Source organism: Rana temporaria, chromosome 3 (genome assembly GCF_905171775.1).
Source record: "Rana temporaria chromosome 3, aRanTem1.1, whole genome shotgun sequence".
Classification (NCBI taxonomy): domain Eukaryota; kingdom Metazoa; phylum Chordata; class Amphibia; order Anura; family Ranidae; genus Rana; species Rana temporaria.
Genome location: NC_053491.1, coordinates 331,167,809 through 331,189,125, shown reverse-complemented (window position 1 = coordinate 331,189,125; position 21,317 = coordinate 331,167,809). Strand labels below are relative to the sequence as shown.

Sequence of the window (21,317 nt, the reverse complement as noted above, 5' to 3'; positions counted from 1 at the left end):
CCTATAAGATGATGTATCTAATTGATCCTTCCCTTCCTTCTGGAGCACTATAATAATTGCTTCCATCATAGAGGGGGGTAGCCTTCCCCCTTCTATCGCCCAATTCAGCGTTTTTAGTAATTCCGGGAGCAGTACCTCACCATGTTGTTTGTAAATCTCCGCTGGCAGGCCATCTGGCCCTGGGGATTTTTGATTGGAGAGTCCTTTGACTGCCTGTTGTAGTTCCACTAATGTAATTGGGGATTCCATATCATTTCTATCTTCCTCTGACAGAACTGGGGTTCCTATTCCTCTAAAAAATTCTTCCATATGCACTTTAGCTTCCCCCTTTTTTGATCTATATAAATCTTTGTAGTAAGCTGCAAATGTGTCCACTATTACAGATGTTTCAGATGAAATCCCACCTCCTACCGTCCTAACTGCTGGTACTTTAGAGGGTGCCATATTAGTTTTCGCTAGGAGGGCCAAAGTATGGCCCACACTTTCCCCCTCCGAATAAGCGCTCTGCTCCTGGAATAGACGCTTGTTTTCGACTTTCTTATTAACCACTAACTTGTATTCCTGTTGCTTCTCCAACCATAGTTGTTGTTTAGATAGTGTTGGATTTTCCACATATTGCTTTTCTGCCTCTAGGACCTCCTCCCTTATTTTCTCCTCCCATTCCCTTGAGTTTCTCTTAATCTTAGCTACCTGCTGTATCAATATACCCCTGAGGAATGCTTTTAGGGCGTCCCAGACCACTCCCTCTGGCGCCGTACCTTTATTAAAGTCCAGAAATTCCCTTAATTTGATACTAATTTCTTCTGGCTTCCCCATGACTTCTAGCCAGAAGGGACTTATTTTCCAATTACTTTGGGGGCATTTTTTCCCTGTATTCAGTGACAGCACCAGAGGGGAATGATCAGAGACCCCTCTTGGGTAGTAAGATATTTTGCTAACTGCTTGCAAACATACATCGTTTCCCAGGGCCATATCTATTCTTGATAACGTAGAATGTGTGCCTGAGAAACAAGAGTACTGCCGTAGGTCTGGATGTTTCACCCTCCAAACGTCCCACCACCCAACCTCTTTCAGAAATTGGCTTAGATGCCCCTCTCCTTCCCCTAGGCTCTGTGTCCCCGGTGGAAATCTATCCATCGTTCTGTTCAGCACGTTATTTAGGTCTCCAACCACTAATACCGGAATATTTACCTTATTTACCACAAATTCCATCAACTTATATAGAACCTCCATCTTAAAGGGAGGGGGTATATAAATGTTAGCTAATACATATGGTGCATTTTCTATCAAACAGTACAAAAAGATATAGCGGCCCAATTCATCTATTCTTGACTCCATGCATACAAATGATACACCAGTTTTTACCACTATACTCACTCCTCTAGAGTAGGAAGAGTGGACAGAATGATACTGGCTTTGATATTTTCTTTTATTAACCAGTTTTAACTTTGTTTCTTTAGTCAGATGGGTCTCTTGAATACAAATCACCTCCACCCCATACCACTCCAGGGTAGTAAAAACTGCCGCTTTTTTCACTGGGTCCCCCAACCCCCGGACATTCCAGGAGCCTATATTTATCATTTTAGGTTTCATACCCAGCCAAAGATATCAAACCAAAACAAACCCTTAACATCAGAAAAGAGAAAAAAAAAAAAAAAAAAGAATAATTTATATACCATTTTTAGATCTACCCAGGAAGAAGAAAAAAGAAAAAAGCATTTAAATGTATATACAGGTCTAATCCCTTCCCTTATACTTAATAGGCAAAACGTGATACTTGTGCTATGATATGATTTTACCCTCCCTTCCCCCCCTCCCACCTCCCCCCTTCCATCCCCCCACCCATCTTGCCTATCCAGGCCTACCCTTAGGGCTATACATGTGACCTCTCCCTTCCATCCCTCCCCTACCTTACCATCCATATCTATCGTGATCCCGTGTAGATCCCGTGTAGGTCTTCCCCTACCCTCACCCCAACAAAAAAAAAAGAAAAGGGGAAGGGGCAAGGAGAGGGGGGAGGGGAAAATCCCCCCCCCGCTCCCCCAAGGGGTAGTGGTAGGTTCTTAACACGTGTATATTAGTGTATACTCCTTTCTTCCCTTCCCCCACACCCCATATCTATCTATTTATGTAAATTTTCTCTCACTTTTTTTTTTTTTCCCCCCCTTCCCCTTTTCTTCCCTCCCCCCCTCTTTCCCCTCCCCCTTCCCCCTTTAATATGTGTTAAAAGTGAATTGATTCTTCCATTTTTTCCCTTCCTTAGGTTTTCAAAAAATAATTTCCCAATTATTCAAAACTCAAAAAAAAAAAAAAAAAAGGGATCCCCCCCCCCTCCCCACCACCAATATGTGACCCTTATTCAGTCTTCTCCATATTATCCATCCAATCGGCTCGTAGGTCATTCCTGTACTTTGTTCTGTTCCAGCCACTGTGCTGCTTTTCCTGGTGTATCAAAAAACTGAGGGCCTTCTGCTGTCATTATTCTTAGACGTGCTGGATATAATAATGCATATTTCATTTTACTCTTTAATAGGTTACGTTTTATAGGTGTAAACTCCGCCCTGCGTTTACTGAGTTCTGGAGAAAAATCTGGAAACAATGAAATCCTTGAACCATTATGAAAAATGTCCCCTTTCTCTCTTGCTCTTTGCAGCGCTGCTGCCTTATCAGTGAAATTGAGAAACTTCAATAGTAAGGGCCGGGGGTGTCCATCCTTGAGATGTGCTCTATACGGAATTCTATGGGCCCTTTCTATTGCAAAGAGCGGTGAAAAGGCATCTTCCCCGAGAGTGTCTCTGAACCACTTTTCACAGAACTTTATGGGGTCAGTACCCTCACTATGTTCCGGGAGGCCCACCACCCGGATGTTATTTCTACGTAGCCTGTTTTCAATTTCGTCAAGTTTAGATGCCTGCCATCCATTTTGTTCCTTTAATTCTTGCATCTGTTGTTTTAAGATATACACCTCATCCTCTACTTGACTCACTCTCTCTTCCGCTGATGTTACCCTTTGTACAGTCTTTTGTAGTTCCTGGCCCATTATCACTAATTCTTCCTTTATTTCTTTTATCTGGTTAGTCAAGTTGTTCAATGACCCCCTGCATGCGTTTATGGCGCTTAGTATCTCCTTCAATGTTGGCTCTTCCTCTCGCCTGGGGTCATCGACTATGTTTACAAAGGGAGCTTCTACAGTAAGTTTTGCTGATGCCATTGCGCCCCCCCCTTGGGGCTCCACCACAGGGTTTTTTTTTACTTTGGGAGCTGATGAACCTTGTCCACCACTTTTCCTGTCCATTGCTGCCCCTGTTTGATTTTTAACCTGTGTTTGTGAATGCTGTGCCACTTTTACAGGTGATTTTGCTAAAGTGTGTGAAAACTGTTCCAGTTTAGCTGCCGCAACCGCTGCTGCTGCAGCCTGCGCGGCCTTCTCTTTATCTTTTGCTGCCCGTGTTATTTGGGGGCACCCGCTCTCCTGGTTGGACTGTCCTTTTTTTATAGCTGCTGCCATTTTTTCATTAAGATAGGACACAAAAAAAAAAAAAAAAAAACAAAAAAAAAAAAAAAAGGGGGGGAGCGTTTGTTAATAGTGTGCCTGCTGTTTCTACTACTACTCCTGTATTTGCACAAATTCCCACAGGTCCTGTGTTACTGTCACCTGCTACTTCATGTGGCCTTAAGAGCCATCAGCGGGAGAGCAGGAGAGAGAGAAAAAAAAAGGGTAACACCAGAGAAGCAGAGAAAAAAAAGAAGACAACAACAGTTCGGTAATGGCACTTGCACTTCTATATTCATTCCATTGATCTTCTAATTCCAATTAACCTTTATCTACTGTCCGTTACTCACGTGACCTGTCCTGAGGAAGATAGAAGTCTTTAAATCCTGGGATATTTGTTGGTCACGGAGGCACAGCAATACGGTAATCCACTCAAAATCCGTGCGTATCCGTGTGCACCCTGTTTTTGCTACTGTATTTTACTGACCCAGTTCCTTGATTACTCTGTAAATCTCCATATCTCACTCATAGATTGATCCCTTGCCATCCTTCAATATTTTCTGAGAATCTGACATGGTGCTGCAGCCCACTCCTCCTCCTGTGGCCAGATGGTATGGAACTAATGGTAACAGAGCGGGGCGATGTAGAGGTCTGAGCTTTGACTGCCTTTATGGGCTGTGACTAACAGACATCAGATCCATTTAAATATACCCACAGCAGCTGTCTGTTTTTATTTTTTTCCCTCTCCCCCCCTTTGCTTTTCTTTCTCCGTCCAGGGAGCCCAAAACACCTGACCAGTGCAGCAAACCAACAATGTAGGGCCAGGTCACAGAGAGGGGTCACAGAGAGGGAGCATGCAATGGCGGACCAGCAAAAGCAACACTGGAGGGCCAAATCACAGAGATGTGTCACAGAGAGGGGGCATGTACAGCTGCAATAAAGGGCCAGCAACAGCAACAATGGAGAGACAAGTCACAGAGGGGAGTCACAGAGAGGGGACATGTACAGCTGCTCACAGATGCTTCACTCCCTCACTCACTCCACCCTCCTCCCTTCGGTCGTATCATGCTGAGCCATGCAGCGATCGAGCGCTGCTTCAATCTACATGAGGGAGAGAATCCCTGTCCCTGTGAGGAGGAGGAGAGGCTGAGGCAGAACAGCTGGAAGTCACCTGATCTCCCAGCAAGTGTTCACATGAGAGGGGAGAGGGAGCCAACGGCTCCACGATATCAGCTTCGGTGAGGAGAGGATTCCCCCTCAGCGAGGAGGAGGGGGGCTGGAGCAAGGCAGCTCCACGATTTCAACAGCTGCTGCGGTGAGGTAAAGTATGCCGCTCACTATGCCATCCTACACGGCGTCGAATAGAGGATTCCCCCGGCAGGGAGGAGGGGGGTTGGAGGGGGGTTGGAGCGAGGCAGCCCGAGATCACACCGGCATCTCGCTCCTCACACGCTCACACGCTCACACCTTCCACATCCGGTCACGCCCATCAAAAATGCAACATTATTACTTTGATCATAACCTTTTTGATTGAGAAATCAAAGTAGAACATTGTCATACATCAGCCAAGTAGGGTGGATGTCATCACTCCTTTGGTGTAAGAAAAGACAGGCAGACGTGGTACTGTTTGTTCCACTTATTGAGAAAATATAATATGAATTTGAGTAGTGTTCTATCTGCCACATTTCACCAGTGAAAGAAAGCGTGCATGGTAACTCACATTGATGCTCAAGTTGTGGATGTACGGTGGGCTCTTCCTGCATTTCAAAGTATATTTCTAGTCAAAACTTTGTTTTTGATTTGTGTTAGATAGGGTGGGGAAAGCTCAAAGCATATCTAAACCCAAAAAACATCAATGTATTATATTGTCGCTTACTAGTCCTTAGATGTGGTGGCTGCATTCGTTTTCCTTTTGCTAGTTTTTTTTTCATTTATTTTCACCTGATAACCCTGCACATGATACAGTTCCTGTCTCTGGATGACTACGCTCATTTCTCCATTGTATCTATGGAAGGAGCCTTGGTTGTCACACAGGCTGGATTCTATGCCTGCCTTTGTTCATCTCTATTACATGGTTGTTGATGAGATTAGCAGTTTAACCCCTTCATGCCAATGTAACGCAAATATACGGCCTTTGGCTTCAAGGGGTTGTACCAGGGTGATGCCACGGCTGTTATTACAAGCAGCGGGAGGGAAGGTCCGCCGCCCTCCGCAGCTTGCCCAAGCTCTTCAGTCCCACCGGGAGACCCAAACGACCAGTCGGTATGTCCGCCGGCTGGCCGGAGACCCAAACAATGCTGGAATCAGCTTTGATCGGGTCTCGTATCTATTAACCCGCAAGTGATGTCATGACATCATGTCCGGTTTACTAAAGACTTAAAGGTGCCAGATTTAAAAAAAAACAACAGTATTCAAAATGGCAAAACTTGATGTTTTGAATGCTTTTAGGTGCAAAGGAGGGATTTGGGGTCTTACAGATCCCTCCATAAAGAGTACCTGTCATTGCCTATTACTGTCACAAAGGATGTTTACATTCCTTGTGACAGCAATAAAAGTGATAAAAAAGAAATAAAAAAAAAGATTAATAAAAATAAATAAGATTTTAAAAGAGGGGGATTCCACTTTAATGCATAGAACACTTATTTGAAATACATTACCTGAGGAAGTCTTTTCTTTACATCTGCAAACAGATTCTTGTAGTTTCTGTCATGGGAAAGGGTGAGAGTTGGCAATCCCTGGAATGTACAAACATCTATTTAATCTTACAGAAAGTAATGCTTTAGGTATCATAAATAAAAACTTTTTTAATTTATATTCTGTGTACTTCATTAGAAGTGTTTTCTGAAAGCAGTGAGCCTATGTGCAAGATGACTTACTTATAGAATGAGGCCATTTTGAATAGAGATGTACAGCACACTATCTGTGACGGTACACTGAAGGGGCTAGAGCCCAACTTTAGATAATGGGGCACCTGTTCAGGGGTCAGTAGAGAGTGACGCAGAGTGTAAAGTTCAGTAGTAAGTGATACAGATTACAGGGGTCAGTAGTAAGTTACACAGAGTTCCGAGATCAATAGTTATGCAGATTTCAGGTGTCAATGATGATGCAGAGCTCAGAAAGTAATAGTGATGCAGAATTCAGGGGTCATTAGTAAATGATGCAAAGTTCAGTAGTAAGCGATGAAGAGTTCAGAGGTCATTAGTGACAGAGTTCCAAGGTCAGTAACACAGAGTTTAAAAATCAATAGTAAATGACACAGCTCAGGAGTCAATAGTCAGAGATGCAGAGTTCAGGGTTCGGCAGTAAAATATTCAAAGTTCATAGGTCAGGGATAAATGACACTGGGTTCAGGGGGTCAGTAGTAAGCAAAGTTCATAGGTCTGTAGTAAGTGACACAGATTTCTGGGGTCAGTAATAAGTGATGCAGGGTTTAAGCTCAGTAGTAGGTGATGAAGATATCAGGAATCAATAGTGATACAGAGTTCAGATGAGTCACAGGAGGCTGGATGAGGACGAAGATAGGAGGAGACTGCAGAGATCCATGTGTATTTATCAAGAGAGGAGAAACGTGCAGGTAAGCAGGGGCGTGTGTGTGTGTGTTCCTGTGTCTGTGTAAATCCAGGAAAAGAACAGGCAGCACCTTCAGATGCCTACAGGTGAAATGGTTACAGCCAGACTTTGTGGAGGAAGATTTCTGAAGGCATATTTGGCAAGTAGAATCACTGTCTATATAAAATAATATGCAAAGTGGTTGGAGGAAAGCTTCAGAATGGAAAAGATATTTTTATTACAAATTATGTGGGCAGACTGTAGTTCATCTATAATAATAATATAATAATAAAGCACATACAACCATGGTGATGAGAGGCTTCCCTTGGAAGAGGCGAGTGGTCAGTTGATGCTGGATCTTTGGAAAGTCGAATTCTTGTAGAGTCTCTTTGCCACTCTCAAGACTATATTGGCAGTTGGATAAGATTATAGGCACTAGATCCTTTTCCAGCTCATAACTGATCACATGTAGATCCATTACTTCTGAAGCTTTAATGGAGTACCTAAAGAAAGTAAAATTAAGTGAAAACTCCAATAGAAATAATGATTTACTAGCACACACTAGACAGAAAAAAAAGAATAAAAAACCCTTTGCGGATAACCTGATCTTTGTAACATGGCCATTAACATCCCTTTTCAATTTATTGGATGAACTTATTTGCTTTGGGTCTATGTCTAATTTTAAGATAAATGATTTCAAGTCAGTGGCAATGGCGATTAAATTGGATGACGGCATGCGTAGGGAATATCATTAAACATTTCCTGTTTAATTGGTCTACTTCTCATATTCGCTACTTTTGAAATAACATTCCTATAATACTACAGTGAATTTTTTAATTAAATTTCAGTCCTTTTGCAAAATTGATCAAATGAGCTTTACATAGGTAGAACAAAGAATTCTTTACCTGGCTGGGCCACTACAGTATTAGGCTGGGTTCACACTACGGTTTTCCCGTCCGTCAGCCGCATACGATTTATATGAAAAACCGTATGCGGCTGAAACGGACGGGAACGTATGGCACCGCACATATGTGCGTTTTCCATTAACATTAATGTTAAAGGAAAACGTATGCGTTTGCCATACTGTTTTAAAAACGACCGCAAAACCGTGGTTGAACACGGTTTTGCGTACGTTTAAAAAACGTTTTGCCAGCAAATCGTACGCACCCGGATGCATCCGAGTGCATACGATTTGCAATGCATTGTCTATCTCTACGTTTTCCCGTCCGGGCCCGTACGTTTTCAATACTGAAATCGTATGCGGCTGACGGACGGGAAAACCGTAGTGTGAACCCAGCCTTACCAAAATTAATGTTCTTCCCTGGCTGTTATATTTGATCCACCTGGTTTTCTAAAGGGTCTGCAAATTAAGTTTCTACTATTTTTATGGGGAAGCAAGCCTGCATGAGTTTTGTAAGATAGTACGCACCCCCACTTACTTTGAACAACTATGCCTTGACATAACTGTAAGACATTCTTTGTCACTCTCTTATGCCCTCCTGATCAATAAAGAGACTAATCACTTCCTGCCCAGCCTATAGCAAAATGACGGCTGGGCGGTGGTTCAGTTATCCTGACTGGATGTCATATGACGTCTTTCAGAATAACAGCCGACACGCGGCTGTGGAGACAGGCAGTTTGGCGATCGGTGGTGCGGTGTGTCAGTCTGAGTAAGCTTTAATACAAAAGAAAACCGCCGCAATTCTGACGATAAAGTGCCGCTAAAAATAGCTGCGCTTTACTGCCACCGCACCTCTTGCCCCAGTGTGAAAGAGGCCTTACAGGGATCAAACTTCACTAGCTTCCTCACTGAAAACTTTACCCAGAGACCTAGTGATTATCAACTTATACTGAGCTGAGTCCAGGGATGGACTGGCCATTGGGACTACAGGGAGTTTCCCGGTGGGCCGATGGCTCAGTGGGCCGGCTTTAGTGACAGCGGACCGCCGCCTTCCCTCCGCTCCTCTGTCTCTCCCTTCCCGCAGCGCTCACCTCCTCTCCCTCTTCACAGCGCTCATCTGGGGGGGAACAGAGAAGCAGGGGGAGGACCAGAGGCGCAGGGGGGAGGGGACAGACAGCTGACTCAACAGCTATGGCCTGGGAGTTTCTCACTTCTGACTAATCTTGTCCCATAAGGGGGGGCACCGAACTGATTCTTTGCCCCGGGTGAAATAATGTCTAGCTTCCCTACTGGTACTGCCTATAAGAGTATCAGTACCAGCCGTTCTAATCTAATAAAGTAGAATGGCTAGTGGCTAGTGAAGGGGGAGAGGGGGCTTGGGTGGCCGGGGGGGTGCGGGAGTTGTCCGGCCGCCATGGGAGAGACCTGTCAAAGTGGGCCAGTCTGGATGAAGTCCAGGGCCAAATTTTGGTCCCAGTCCAGCCCTGGCTGAGTCTCTAGACAATTGGGGGTAGGGACTAAGTATAGAAGAACATTATTCAATCTACACTCATGAAGTTCACGTATTGGTACCTGCTGTGGACTTCTACGCTCTATTCATTCATTTGATATGTGACCAATGTATGTTGCAGATTACACTTTTGAAGATTAGTCTTTGTGACAAGAGTTATACCCCCTCCCTATGGGTGATCTGGCACCACATGAACTGGCTCTAGCTGTGAGATTGCAGTGCTTTCCAGGACAATTCCCTTTGTGAATTAATTCCTACACTCAGCCTGAGAGGTAGGTGATTTTTTGTATTGAAGCTTACTTGTTCTGTGTTATTTACAGTCATGCATTTATGAGATCTATAATGTTAATTTGTTAAAACATTATTATTATGGTATATTAATTTTCAGTTTCTTTTTTCATATACACCTAAAGCTGAATAATGTTCTTCTATACTTAATAAATGAGTCCTTACGTCCTTTCCTGAACAAGCCGTTTCGGCGAAACATGTTAAAAAAAGTGGACGTGATGCAAATATGTACGTGATTACAGCAATTCATTGTCAAAATTAGGATGTTTGTGTACACCTATGGCTATGATTATACTGTATTCCTTACTTTTATGATATTGTCTGTTAATAAATATTTTATATATTTTTACATACATTTTTGAGTTAATTTGTACATGGTGCACCTTTAAAGTCCGATATCTCCAACAAAATTACTTTCTAAAATCCAGTGGAACCAATTGCCTTCAGAAGGCACCTAATTAGTAAATAGAGTCCACCTGTGTGCACATTTTCTTTTTAAAGGGGTACATTTTATTCAGAAAAATAAAATTACACAGGTTTACATTCTACAAAGCAGATTCGTTACATGGAGGATATTAACCCTCGGATGTCAGAACAGTAACCAATATGTACAATATCAGAAACACATATTAGACATAGATTGAATAATCACCTGTGCTTAGGGATAACTTCCCCCATCTGCAGGTAAATAACGCTATGTACATGCATATAAAGACAGAATATGTAAACAATAAAAGAAAAACAAACTACTAAAAATAATAAAAAAAAGGCAAACAAAATAAAAAGGGGGGAACCCAAGACCAAAGGAGCATTGTGAAGGAGGTTTTCCACATTTGGAAGCCAATCTGTATGTTCAACATTCCTATGATACCTTAGTGTATGTCCAACTGAGGAGGTCCAGAGTCCCTCTAGGGTCTGTCCAGGCCACCTCATACCACTATCTCTCTTGACACCGATTTGATCCACCCAGCCCATACTTTGTTAAATTTTTTCAGACAACCCCTGGAGATGTAAGTCAGCTTATATTTTGGGAGGGCTCCATTAACCAGGTCAATCCAACAGTGAAGTGAAGGAGGCCTATCATCCTTCCACTTCAAAGGCAATGCCTTCTTAGCATGGAAGAAAAGTGTTCTCAAAAGAGTATTTTTGGAGTCTGATAATTCCTCATCCCCAAAGATACCTAGTATGCATCTAGCCAGATTATATATGTGCGGAAGAGCCAGTCTCTCCTCCAGGAATGACATAATACTCGACCAGAACCCCCTCACCTGTGGACAGAGCCATACCATGTGAAAAAAATCATCTATCTCCACCACACATCTATTGCACTCTGGGGATTCCACCCTACCCATCTTATGAAGCCGCCTCGGAGTGTAATACACTCGGTGCAGGAAGTTAAATTGGCTATGTGCGCAATTTAATCTCAGTATAAATACAGCTGTTCTGTGAAGCCCTCAGAGGTTTGGTAGAGAACCTTAGGGAACAAACAGCATCACGAAGGCCAAGAAACACACCAGACAGGTCAGGGATAAAGTTGTAGAGAAGTTTAATGCAGGCTTAGACCCCTTTCAGACTGGGGCGGGAGCTGCGGTGGCGGTATAACGCCGCTAAAAATAGCGGCGCTATACCGCCGGAATTGCCGTGGGTATCAGCCGCTAGCGGTGCGGTATTAACCCCCGCTAGCGGCCGATAAAGAGTTAATACCGCCCGCAATGCGCCTCTATAGAGGCGCATTGCGGGCGGTATTGCCGCGGTTTCCCATTGTTTTCAATGGGAAGGAGCGGTGAAGGAGCGGTATACATGCCGCTCCTCTCACCGCTCCAAAGATGCTGCTGACAGGAGATTTTTTTGTCTCCCGCCAGCGCATCGCCTCAGTGTGAAAGCCCTCGGGCTTTCACATTGAGTCTGCAGTGAAGGAGTTTTTCAGGCGCGATAGCAGCGCTATTTTTAGCGCTGTACCGCCTGAAAAACTCCTCAATGTGAAAGGGGCCTTAGTGTATAAAAAAATATCCCAAGCTTTGAACATCTCAGGGAGCACTGTTCAATCCATCAGAATTGGACTGCCTGTGCAATCTCTATAGGGTCCAGGCATCACCTCATGCTACCAGTAGTGACACTGACCCTAGCCAAATGCAAAACTTGTGAAAAACAGTCAGAAAAGAGAAGTAGAGAAAAAAATGTCATTGGCCTCCACCTGTAAAACCATTCCTGTTTTGGAGGTCGTCTCATTGTTGCCCATCTAGTGAACCTGTTGGTAATTTCATTAACATCAAAGCAGCTGAAACTGATTAACAACCCCCTCTGCTACTTAACTGACCAGATCAATATCCCAGGAGTTGAACTGACTTGATGCTATACTCTACTTAAAAAGTGTTCCTTTAATTTTTGGAGCAGTGTATTTTGTGTGCATCTTTTTAGTACAATGATGGGTTTCAATTAGCTATATAAAATTACTGTTTAGAGCAATTTTACAACTGACTTGTACTTTTGCACGTTTGTTTTTTCTTTGGCTGGAGGAACTGTCTTTAAGTTGCAATAGCAGGGATCTTATCTAAAACTGTATTATGTCCCTGTTTCTTATTTGGTTTTAAAAATGGTACAATTCAAAGTGAAATGTAAAATATATATATATATACACACATACACTATATATCGTACATATAAAAAAATAGCCTCTAGAATGGTGTTGAACTAAGAACCTTTTGTATAGGTATAATGTTATTTGCCTTGCTAGCCAGCAAAGACTGTGTTTACATCTTCAGAACGGAGGGGGAGAGACTGCTAGGATCTGGGCTGTGATAGGCTGGGATATGTACTTTTTTTGCATATTCAAAATGCTTTACCACTCCAGCCTCTAAAATCTCACTAACCAATATGCTTGTACTATTCAGAATGAGGAATCACATGGAGGCCATAGACATAAGACTCCCAGGTGGCTGTATAATGAAGGGAGCAGTGACAATCACAATCTTACTCTGTTAATGAATTCTAACAATAAATAGCTTCTAGTTTAATAGAACATATTTTTAAGGAATATAAAAAAAACAAGAACATACATTTGTTCAATGTTGGTGTATCTTGCCAGTGCGTAAATAAAACTGTTGTGCAGTGCTATGAGGTAGCTGGTGAGGGCTGTAGCACACAGGCCTAGTCCCTGCCGACGAGGAAGAAGAAACTCAAATTCACTGTCCATGGTAAGGATCTGATCACACATGCCTTCTGGGAGCTTTATTTCACCTATAACATTTACACAAAGACAAAATAGCTTAAGTAAAATACTATAGGCATGAGATTAGTTAATTTATTTGTACTGCTCACTGGTTTAAGGTGCACTTGTCATAGTCATATAGTTTTCCGTTTATAAGGTAATTTCAGAGGTATTTGGTATTTCTTATTGCTGGAAATCTATCTGTCAAGGGTTCCCTTGCTGGGTGCTTGGTGGTGGACCGTTTACCAATTTGTGGTATAGTTGATCCTCCAGCACTTGGCTGGTCAGCTCTGCTCACTGTTACTGTATATTTGGCTGTCTCCTAGCTTTCCGAACTCTTGCAATTTGCTGTACTTTTGTCTATATCTTCAGTCCACACAACATTTCCTAGCTCCCCTTTTGCTATAGGGTTGTGAACTATCCTAACAAGGCTGACCCACAAATGCAAAACCCCAATAAGCACAAATACAAACTACAAAAAAACTTTTCGATGCAGTCATCATCATGCAAACATTTTCAGCCGCAATACACTGATCTAACATCCAATCCAGGAACTCTCTACTTCTACGTAATAAGCAGTATTGTCATGATTACTGTATATATGAATACATAAACTGCACTTCAAAAAAGTAGCCAAAGCAGAAAAATTGCAGTGAGAGTTGCTAATCACCGTTGGTCTGCAGGGAAAGCCGTAGATGATTCCAAGCAAGCATGAATTCTTGTATACGCTCAGTAAAAATATAGCCAGCTCCACCTGTAAAATGAATAAGACCAATGTAGCAAAATAACAATTATAAACATATATTTATATCAACTTCTATATTCTGAGATGCCAAAACCCACCCATATTTGATTGAAACTGAATCCTTCTAAAAAACAAACGAATGAAAATTTTACATACAAGGCCCGCACAACAAAGAGATGGCCTATAGGGAAATAAAGAGTGTGTAGGAAAGTTGTGCCATGGGGACGATACACAGTATTGTACTGGATGTGAAAATTCTACCCTCTTAATTTATTACTGTAATGAACAGTCAGGCTGTATACACAGTAATAAATATGCTTCTATTTTACTTTTTGGTATCAGCTAAGTGCTGCTGCATACGTTAAAAAAAACCCCACGCTGCTAGCACGTAGGGGAGTCAGACCTCAGCTCTCACACACAAGCTTTTCTGGGGTCTGAGAAACCCACTGGACAGAGCTCTAATCATCATCACTTTCACTCTCTGAGCAGCACTGTTGATTAGAACAGCATTCAGTGGGAAGTGGAAGAAAGCTGAGCTGCTGCTTGTGTGTGAGAGTGGTAACCTGACTCTATTAGACCCCTTTCACGCTGACTTGTTTTTCAGGCGCCACCCCAATGTGAAAGCCGGAGTGCTTTTACACTGGGGCGGTGCGCTTGCAGGACAGAGAAAAAAGTCCTGCAAGCAGCATCTTTGGGGCGGTGCGGGAATGGCGTACACACCGATCCTAAACCGCCCCTGCCATTGAAATCAATGGGCAGCACTGCCAAAGCGCCTGCAAAGCGTTTTAGCGCTTTTAACCCTTTCTTCGGCCGCTAGCGGGGGTTAAAAATGCCAGTGGCCGAAAAGTGCCACTAAAACATCGGTAAAGCCCTGCTAAAACTAGCGGTGCTTTACTGTTAACATGTCGCGGCCCCAGTGTGAAAGTGGTCTAAGGCCGGGTACTCACGGACAAACATGTACGGTGAAAGCGGTCCGTCGGACCGTTTTCACCGTACATGTCTGCCAGAGGGCTTCTGTACGATGGTTGTACACACCATCGTACAGAAGTCCGCGCGTAAACAATACGCGGGGCGTGTCTGCGGTGTCGCCGCGCCGATGACGCGGTGTCGCCGCGACAATGACGCGGCGACGTGGGCGGCCTGCCTTTAAAATGCTTCCACGCATGCGTCGAAGTCATTCGACGCATGCGAGGGACGGCGGGCGCCTGGACATGTACGGTAGGTCTGTACTGACGACCGTACATGTCCGAGCGGGCAGGATTCCAGCGGACTGTTTTAAAACAAGTCCAGGAATATTTGTCCGCTGGGAAAAGGCCCGGCGGGCAAATGTTTGCTGGAATTCGGCCCGCTCGCGCCCACACACGACCAAACATGTCTGCTGAAACTGGCCCGCGGACCAGTTTCAGCAGACATGTTTGGTCGTGAGTACGGGGCCTTAGTGTTTTCAGCACAGAGTTTTTCTTATTATTAGTTACTGTTCATTACAAAATGACTGCATTACAGTAATAAATTAAGAGGGTTCAGCTAGGGTTTAGGATTCAGGGTAGTGACAAGCAGTACTATGCCTGTGCAGTGTGTGTTAGCATGTCTGCTTGTGTTGTTCAGGGTGCATGTGAGAGGAACACAGCTGGGAAACAGTTATCACCCTACAAATAGGTAAGCATCCTTATGGTAAAATAACCAACTTATGCATTAACATGTTAAAGTTTATATGGGATTTTAGTGATTGTATTTAGATCTGCTTTATCATGAAAAATAGTCTTTCATAGCACAGGCTGCCAGTTTGTATCTTTAAATCGAACTATCGATAATGTCCTATGATGTGTTCTTAGGAATACTTGTTTCGTAAAGAAGGTATGAAAGGTACACTTTTTAAACTGTTCTTTCAGGAGGGTTTAGGATATTTAGATTTGTTTTAGTTCACCATCTAACAGTGAAGATGTTGATAAATGTTTGAAGGGTACCAGAGTTTATGTTCTTTATGAATTCTTCAATAGTTGTATAATTGAGGTCCCTGTAATTTTGGAACTTCTTCACCAAATCCTTCTGAAGTTTTAAAATATTTGGCAAAAACTTCACCATCTGAAGTTCAGTTTCCTGCAAAATAACAGAAAGTAATGTAATCGTTTTCTTTATTTGGAAATATTTCTACATAGCAAAAATGTTTCACAGGTGGTAAAACAGCATACACAAACATCAATGCTTAAAGGGGTGTTCCAGTAATTTTTTTGTTTATTAAAAGTCAGCAGCTACAAAAAGTGTAGCTGCTGGCTTTTAATAAACATACACTCACCTGCTCCACATTCCAGCGACGCGCCGGCCGAGGCTCTGCTCCTCTCCCCCCCTCTCCGGCCGGCGTCTTCATTCCAAGTGTGGGCACCCGGCCGTGACAGCTTTCGGCTTCACGGCCGGGCACCCACTACGCATGCGCGAGCGTCACTGCGCATGCGCGAGCGGCACCATCCAATTGGACAGGCGATCGTCTGGGACCTGTCACATGTCCCAGGCGATTGCCTACAGGGAGGGGCTGCAGAAAGGCGATTAGACTATTCGCCTTAGCAGCCCCTCGGCAGAAGGAGGAAGTGGGACAGGAAGTTCCACTCCTCCTGAAGCTCCCACTCCCCCCCCCCAAAAAAAATTACATGCCAAATGTGGCATGTAAGGGGGCGAGGAGTGGATTAAGCGGAAGTTCCACTTTTGGGTGGAACTCCGCTTAAAAGCATAATTAAACCCTAGGGGGAAAAAAACGATAGCTTTCTAGTGCATTGTAACAGTATGGGAGCCCAGAGTCTAATGCCCTGTACACACGATCGGTTCGTCTGATGAAAACGGTCCCGTTTTCATCGGACGAACCGATCGTGTGTGGGCCCCATTGTTTTTTTTCCCCAATCGGTAAAAAAATGTAACCTGTTTTAAAATTGTATGATAGTTAAAAAAACGATAGAAAAAAACAATCGTCTGTGGGGAAATCCATCGGTCAAAAATCCACGCATGCTCAGAATTAAGTCGACGCATGCTCGGAAGCATTGAACTTAATTTTTCTCTGCACGTCGTTGTGTTTTACGTCACCGTGCTTGACACGATCTGATTTTTAACCAATGGTGTGTAGGCAAGACTGATGAAAGTCAGCTTCATCGGATATCTGATGAAAAAATCCATCGGTCCGTTTTCATCGGAACGAACTGATCGTGTGTACAGGGCATTACTGTTTCTTTAGGTTTGAAAGCAACTCACAGCCATAGTTAAAGTGTTACTAAACCCACAACAGTAAAATCAGTCTATGACCACAATTAACTAAGCTAAAAAAAACAATTCACAAAAAAAACTCTCCTTAATATCTCACGTGCGGTATCTTTCCAAATTATGCCTTAAATACCGCATGAAACCATGCAGTATATTATTAAAATACACACATTTTACTAGCGCAAAAAAACACAGCTAAATCCAAAATAATAAAGGGTTAAAAAGGGAGCGGAGCCGGCGCGCAGCATGTGAAGATCGCAGAGACAGAGCTCCCGAAGGCTAGAGCTGCGCTTGAAAAATGAAATAATAATGAATAAAATTATAATGAATAAAAGCTGCCAGCACCTGAAAGTCTAGTACCAAACTCAAAACATAAATATAAACAGAATAGATGCAGCGCTAACAATAATTGTCAAAATGACATGTGAAGAAATAAAAAAAAAAACGAAGGCAAAGTCCCATTAAGGTTCCAACGCTAGTAACAAGTATTTGAAAAAATATCATTTACAAGAAAGATCTTAAAGTGAAAAAAATGGATTTTTATATACAGCTTACCTGTAAAGTCCTTTTCTTGGAGTACATCACGGGACACAGAATCTTAACCATTACTATGTGGTTATTTGTTCTACCATCAGGTGCTGGACACTGGTGTAATCAATTAGAACAGGAAGTTCCCTCCCTATATAACCCCTCCTATACTGGGAGCTCCTCGGTTTTTGTAGCAAAGCAATAAGTGTCCCAATATCCCCAAACGAGAGGGGCGGGGACTCTGTGTCCCCTGATGTACTCCAAGAAAAGGATTTTACAAGTAAGCTGTATATAAAAATCCCTTTTTCTTTATCGTGCATCACGGGACACAGAGTCTTAACCATTACTATGTGGGATGTCCGAAAGCAATGCTTTTTGAGGGGAGGGAGACACCAACAACGCAGACCGCCATCCGACATGAGGACCTCTAATGCTGCCTGCAGCATATTGTGCCAAAAATAAAGGCTGCATCCTCCTGCCATCTTACGCTCATCTGATAGGGACTAGTGAGCGTAAACACAATGACCAAGTTGTGGCCTAGCAAATCTGTCATAAAGGCTTGGTAATGCACCCCGTATGAAGTGCTTACTATCCTGGTAGGGTGCACCCCCAAAGAAACAGGGGGAAGCCCTCTCTTTAACCATGAGCCTGAATGATGAATATACATTTGACAATAGTTGAATTTAGACGCTGCCTACCCCTTCCTGGGGCCACCTGGTAGCACAACGACATCAGTTTTCCGTATCTGAGCAGCTGCTTCAGATAGGCCTTGACCTCTCTTACTCTAACGAGAGAGCGTGTAGCCATTTAAATAGCTGATCTGAACATTGCCAGCCCACATCTAGGGTCTTCTGGCAGCAAAACCAAACATTAGGTTTCCATATCTGAAAACCCTCAGATAGATCTTTAACTTCTCTCATCTCTATTGAGAGAAAGCAATAACCTTTCCTTCCGCGGACTTGAAAAAGTCTTGAAAAAAGGGAAGGCAAGAATATCTTGGGTTCAAATGAACACTAGATCCTTCTAGTAAATAAGGTTTGGGTGAGGATTTAACATCACCTTACTTGAGAAAATAATTAAGTATGGCTCTATACAAAGAAAGTTGCCAATACTTTCTTGCGGCTGCAACCGCAACCAAGAACAACAATTTACTCCTTAGAAGGATGAAGGAAATTATGGTGCATCAGCCCAAGGTGCCGACCCTGTAAGCTTGACAACACTAGATCCAATCTTCCGAGCCCAAGGGCGACCTAACTGGCGGATTTATACACGTCACCCCTTGTATAACGGCCCGGGTCAAGAGTGTGACACAAGCGACCTTTGAAAATAATGACAAGGCCGAGATCGGATCCTTGATGGAACTTAAGGCTAGCTCCACGTCCTTTCCAATGTAGAAAGGCAAGAACTTTACCTATGACATACTACCAAGGATGTCACCTCTTGGTTTCACACCAGGAACATGGGCCTTCCAGATCCTAGGATATCTGGTCCTGGAGGCCAGCTGTCCTGTATGAATCAAGGTAACTGCCGCTGATTCTAAACGCCCCGATCCTCAAGAATGCGGGCTAACAGCCAGACCATTAATACCACATGTATGCAAGAAAGGATGTAACCCTGCAAAGCAGGCCTGGACAAGCTGTAAGGGACCCTGGGTCCTCTACTATCAGCTCTGCCGTCCATGCACAGTAAGGTCGTATGGGCTATGCCGGAGCAGTTAGCCAGCTTCCGTTCTCCTCAGAAGTAGCATGGAAGTCACGAAAGTCGCGGCACTGGGGGGAGACCGAACCAGTGACAACTGGTCCCCCAGGATCACTTAACACATCAGTCCCGCCCGCGAATCGTCTGCCAATCTTGCATTCACAAAATGACAATTGTCAAATAGGCAAGGGCCAAGCTCCTCCTTGGTAAACCAAGTAAACCACTAGAGAGGCATTGTCAGATCGTATTCTGACAGAACAAACCTGTAATCTAAGGTTTCAGGACCTTAAGCAAAAAACTCCATCAGTAGCTCTAGAAGCTGACAGATAAGGCTCACTTGGAGCTTGAGCACCTCCCCTGGGCTGTGGTCTCTTCCAGGTAATGGGTATGAAGGATCCTCCTTTCTGCCAAACATTTAGTTAAGAACCATCAACCGAAAATTCCAGCATATATCCCATAGCCAATGGGACCAGACCCATTGGCTAATGCTAGGTTAGGATCCACTCGTTCCAGGCCGGCAGAATAGTGTTTATACCAGCCTTGAATAAAACCGAGCATAGGGAACGGTCTTGAATGAAGCCGGCATATTCCCTAGCACCTTGAGCAAAAGGTAAAACGTAAGGAACTGTTCCTTGCCGTGAACACATAGACCAGCTTTTTTCATAGTGATGATTCTGTCTGAGGCCAAAAAACTTTCCCTCTCTTGGGCTATTTTTGTCAATGAACGAATGTCCTTCCAGACTGGGATCCTAACCCAGGAGTTCCAGATACTTGACAATGCTGGATTCCCCTAGGCCCAGCCATGCTACTGACTGATCCGTCAGCAGGAGTTTGCCTCGGTATGCCATTACTGCTATATCCTGGGCGTTTAGACCTGCTAGAGGCCAGGCATGGAGGTTACCCAAGGGGTAAGCCATCAACTAGAGACAGAGCTGATTCCCTGCGTAATGCAGACAACCTCGACAGTCCCGTATAAATAAATATATATGCAGATGGCTCCCCCTATGTGCATGTGGCAAGCATTAATGCCACCTGCCTCTATGGAAGCGTGCTCATGGAAGCGTGTGATCATGGAAGCATGAATTCATACAAATATGTTTTAACAAAAACTCACAATAAAAGGGGGAGTGCAGTATACACGCATACATATAGCATGTGTGCTATGAAAAAGTATTTTGCAAGCAAGTATGCGCTCTGAACATGCTATGCAGCATTGTGCAACATGCACTCCTGCAGACATGTGTTTCTATGTAGGCCCAAGGAATCCTGTTAAAATAAGGAACCTAATTATCATGCCTCATTAAGCAACCATGCAAAACTTATGCGAATCAGCATTTTTCATGCGATCAAACATCTTATGCCTATTTAGCACCCCTGTGCGGACAAGTAGCCTTGTGAGACCAAGGACTCTTGTATGACCGAGCACCACTGTGCGATTCAGCATTTTATGCGATCTTGGGCATTTCTGCGGACACACCCTCTCTGTGGTACCATCTATGCCTGGGTAATCCAGGCCTTGGGCGATGAGGAAACCATGTGTGCCACCTCCCCTTGTGACCAAAAACCATTGGTAATCAAGAGCTCGGGTTACTGTGTGTGATCCCGCATCTTTAAGCCTCTAAGCGTTTTTATGCGATTCTAGGCATTCCTGTGGAAACAAGTCTCACTGTCAAGGACTCGCCATGTGGGACCCTGCAGTCTTATGTCCCATAAAAAGGAGACAAACGGGAAGTCTGTTGGATAGAGTCTTTAAATAGCGTTTTACCGCAAAACACAGGGCTCTCGGCAGGTTGGCCAGTTCTCGCGCTAGTAGAGCCGGAACATCCTTAAAAATTTGTCTTGTCCGGTCTTTCAATGTCTGGCAAATGCCAATAGCAGCCACTGCTGGCTGAATAACTGCCCCTGCTGTGGAAAAGGAGCTTTCCAGCAGAGATTCTAATTTTTATCGACCAGATCCTTAAACATTTGTATGTTTTCCACCGGATAGGTTAAGGGCTTATTAACGCAGGAGAGAGCTGCGTCCACAGTAGGGAGCGCCCCCCTTTCATGAAAAACTATCTTACATGGGATAGAGGACCAAGAACCTTTTAGGAGGGATAAACAATCTTATCAAGTCGCACCCAGTCCTGAAATATCAGATCCTCCAAAGAGGAT

The 21,317-nt window shown here is 43.7% G+C and overlaps 1 protein-coding gene across 5 annotated transcripts in view; it reads right to left on the bottom strand.

The window, feature by feature from the left end:
• The window catches only part of RNF213 (ring finger protein 213), a 520,350-nt gene that overhangs the window by 12,269 nt on the left and 486,764 nt on the right, over positions 1–21,317 (bottom strand). For all 5 annotated transcript variants that reach the window (XM_040345008.1, XM_040345007.1, XM_040345006.1 and 2 more), the window contains 5 exons: positions 15,659–15,791; positions 13,620–13,703; positions 12,798–12,978; positions 7,344–7,545; positions 6,151–6,228 (listed from right to left, as the gene is read on the bottom strand). In XM_040345008.1, the coding sequence (XP_040200942.1) occupies positions 6,151–6,228; positions 7,344–7,545; positions 12,798–12,978; positions 13,620–13,703; positions 15,659–15,791 (678 nt within the window). The remainder of the gene's footprint in view (positions 1–6,150; positions 6,229–7,343; positions 7,546–12,797; positions 12,979–13,619; positions 13,704–15,658; positions 15,792–21,317) is intronic.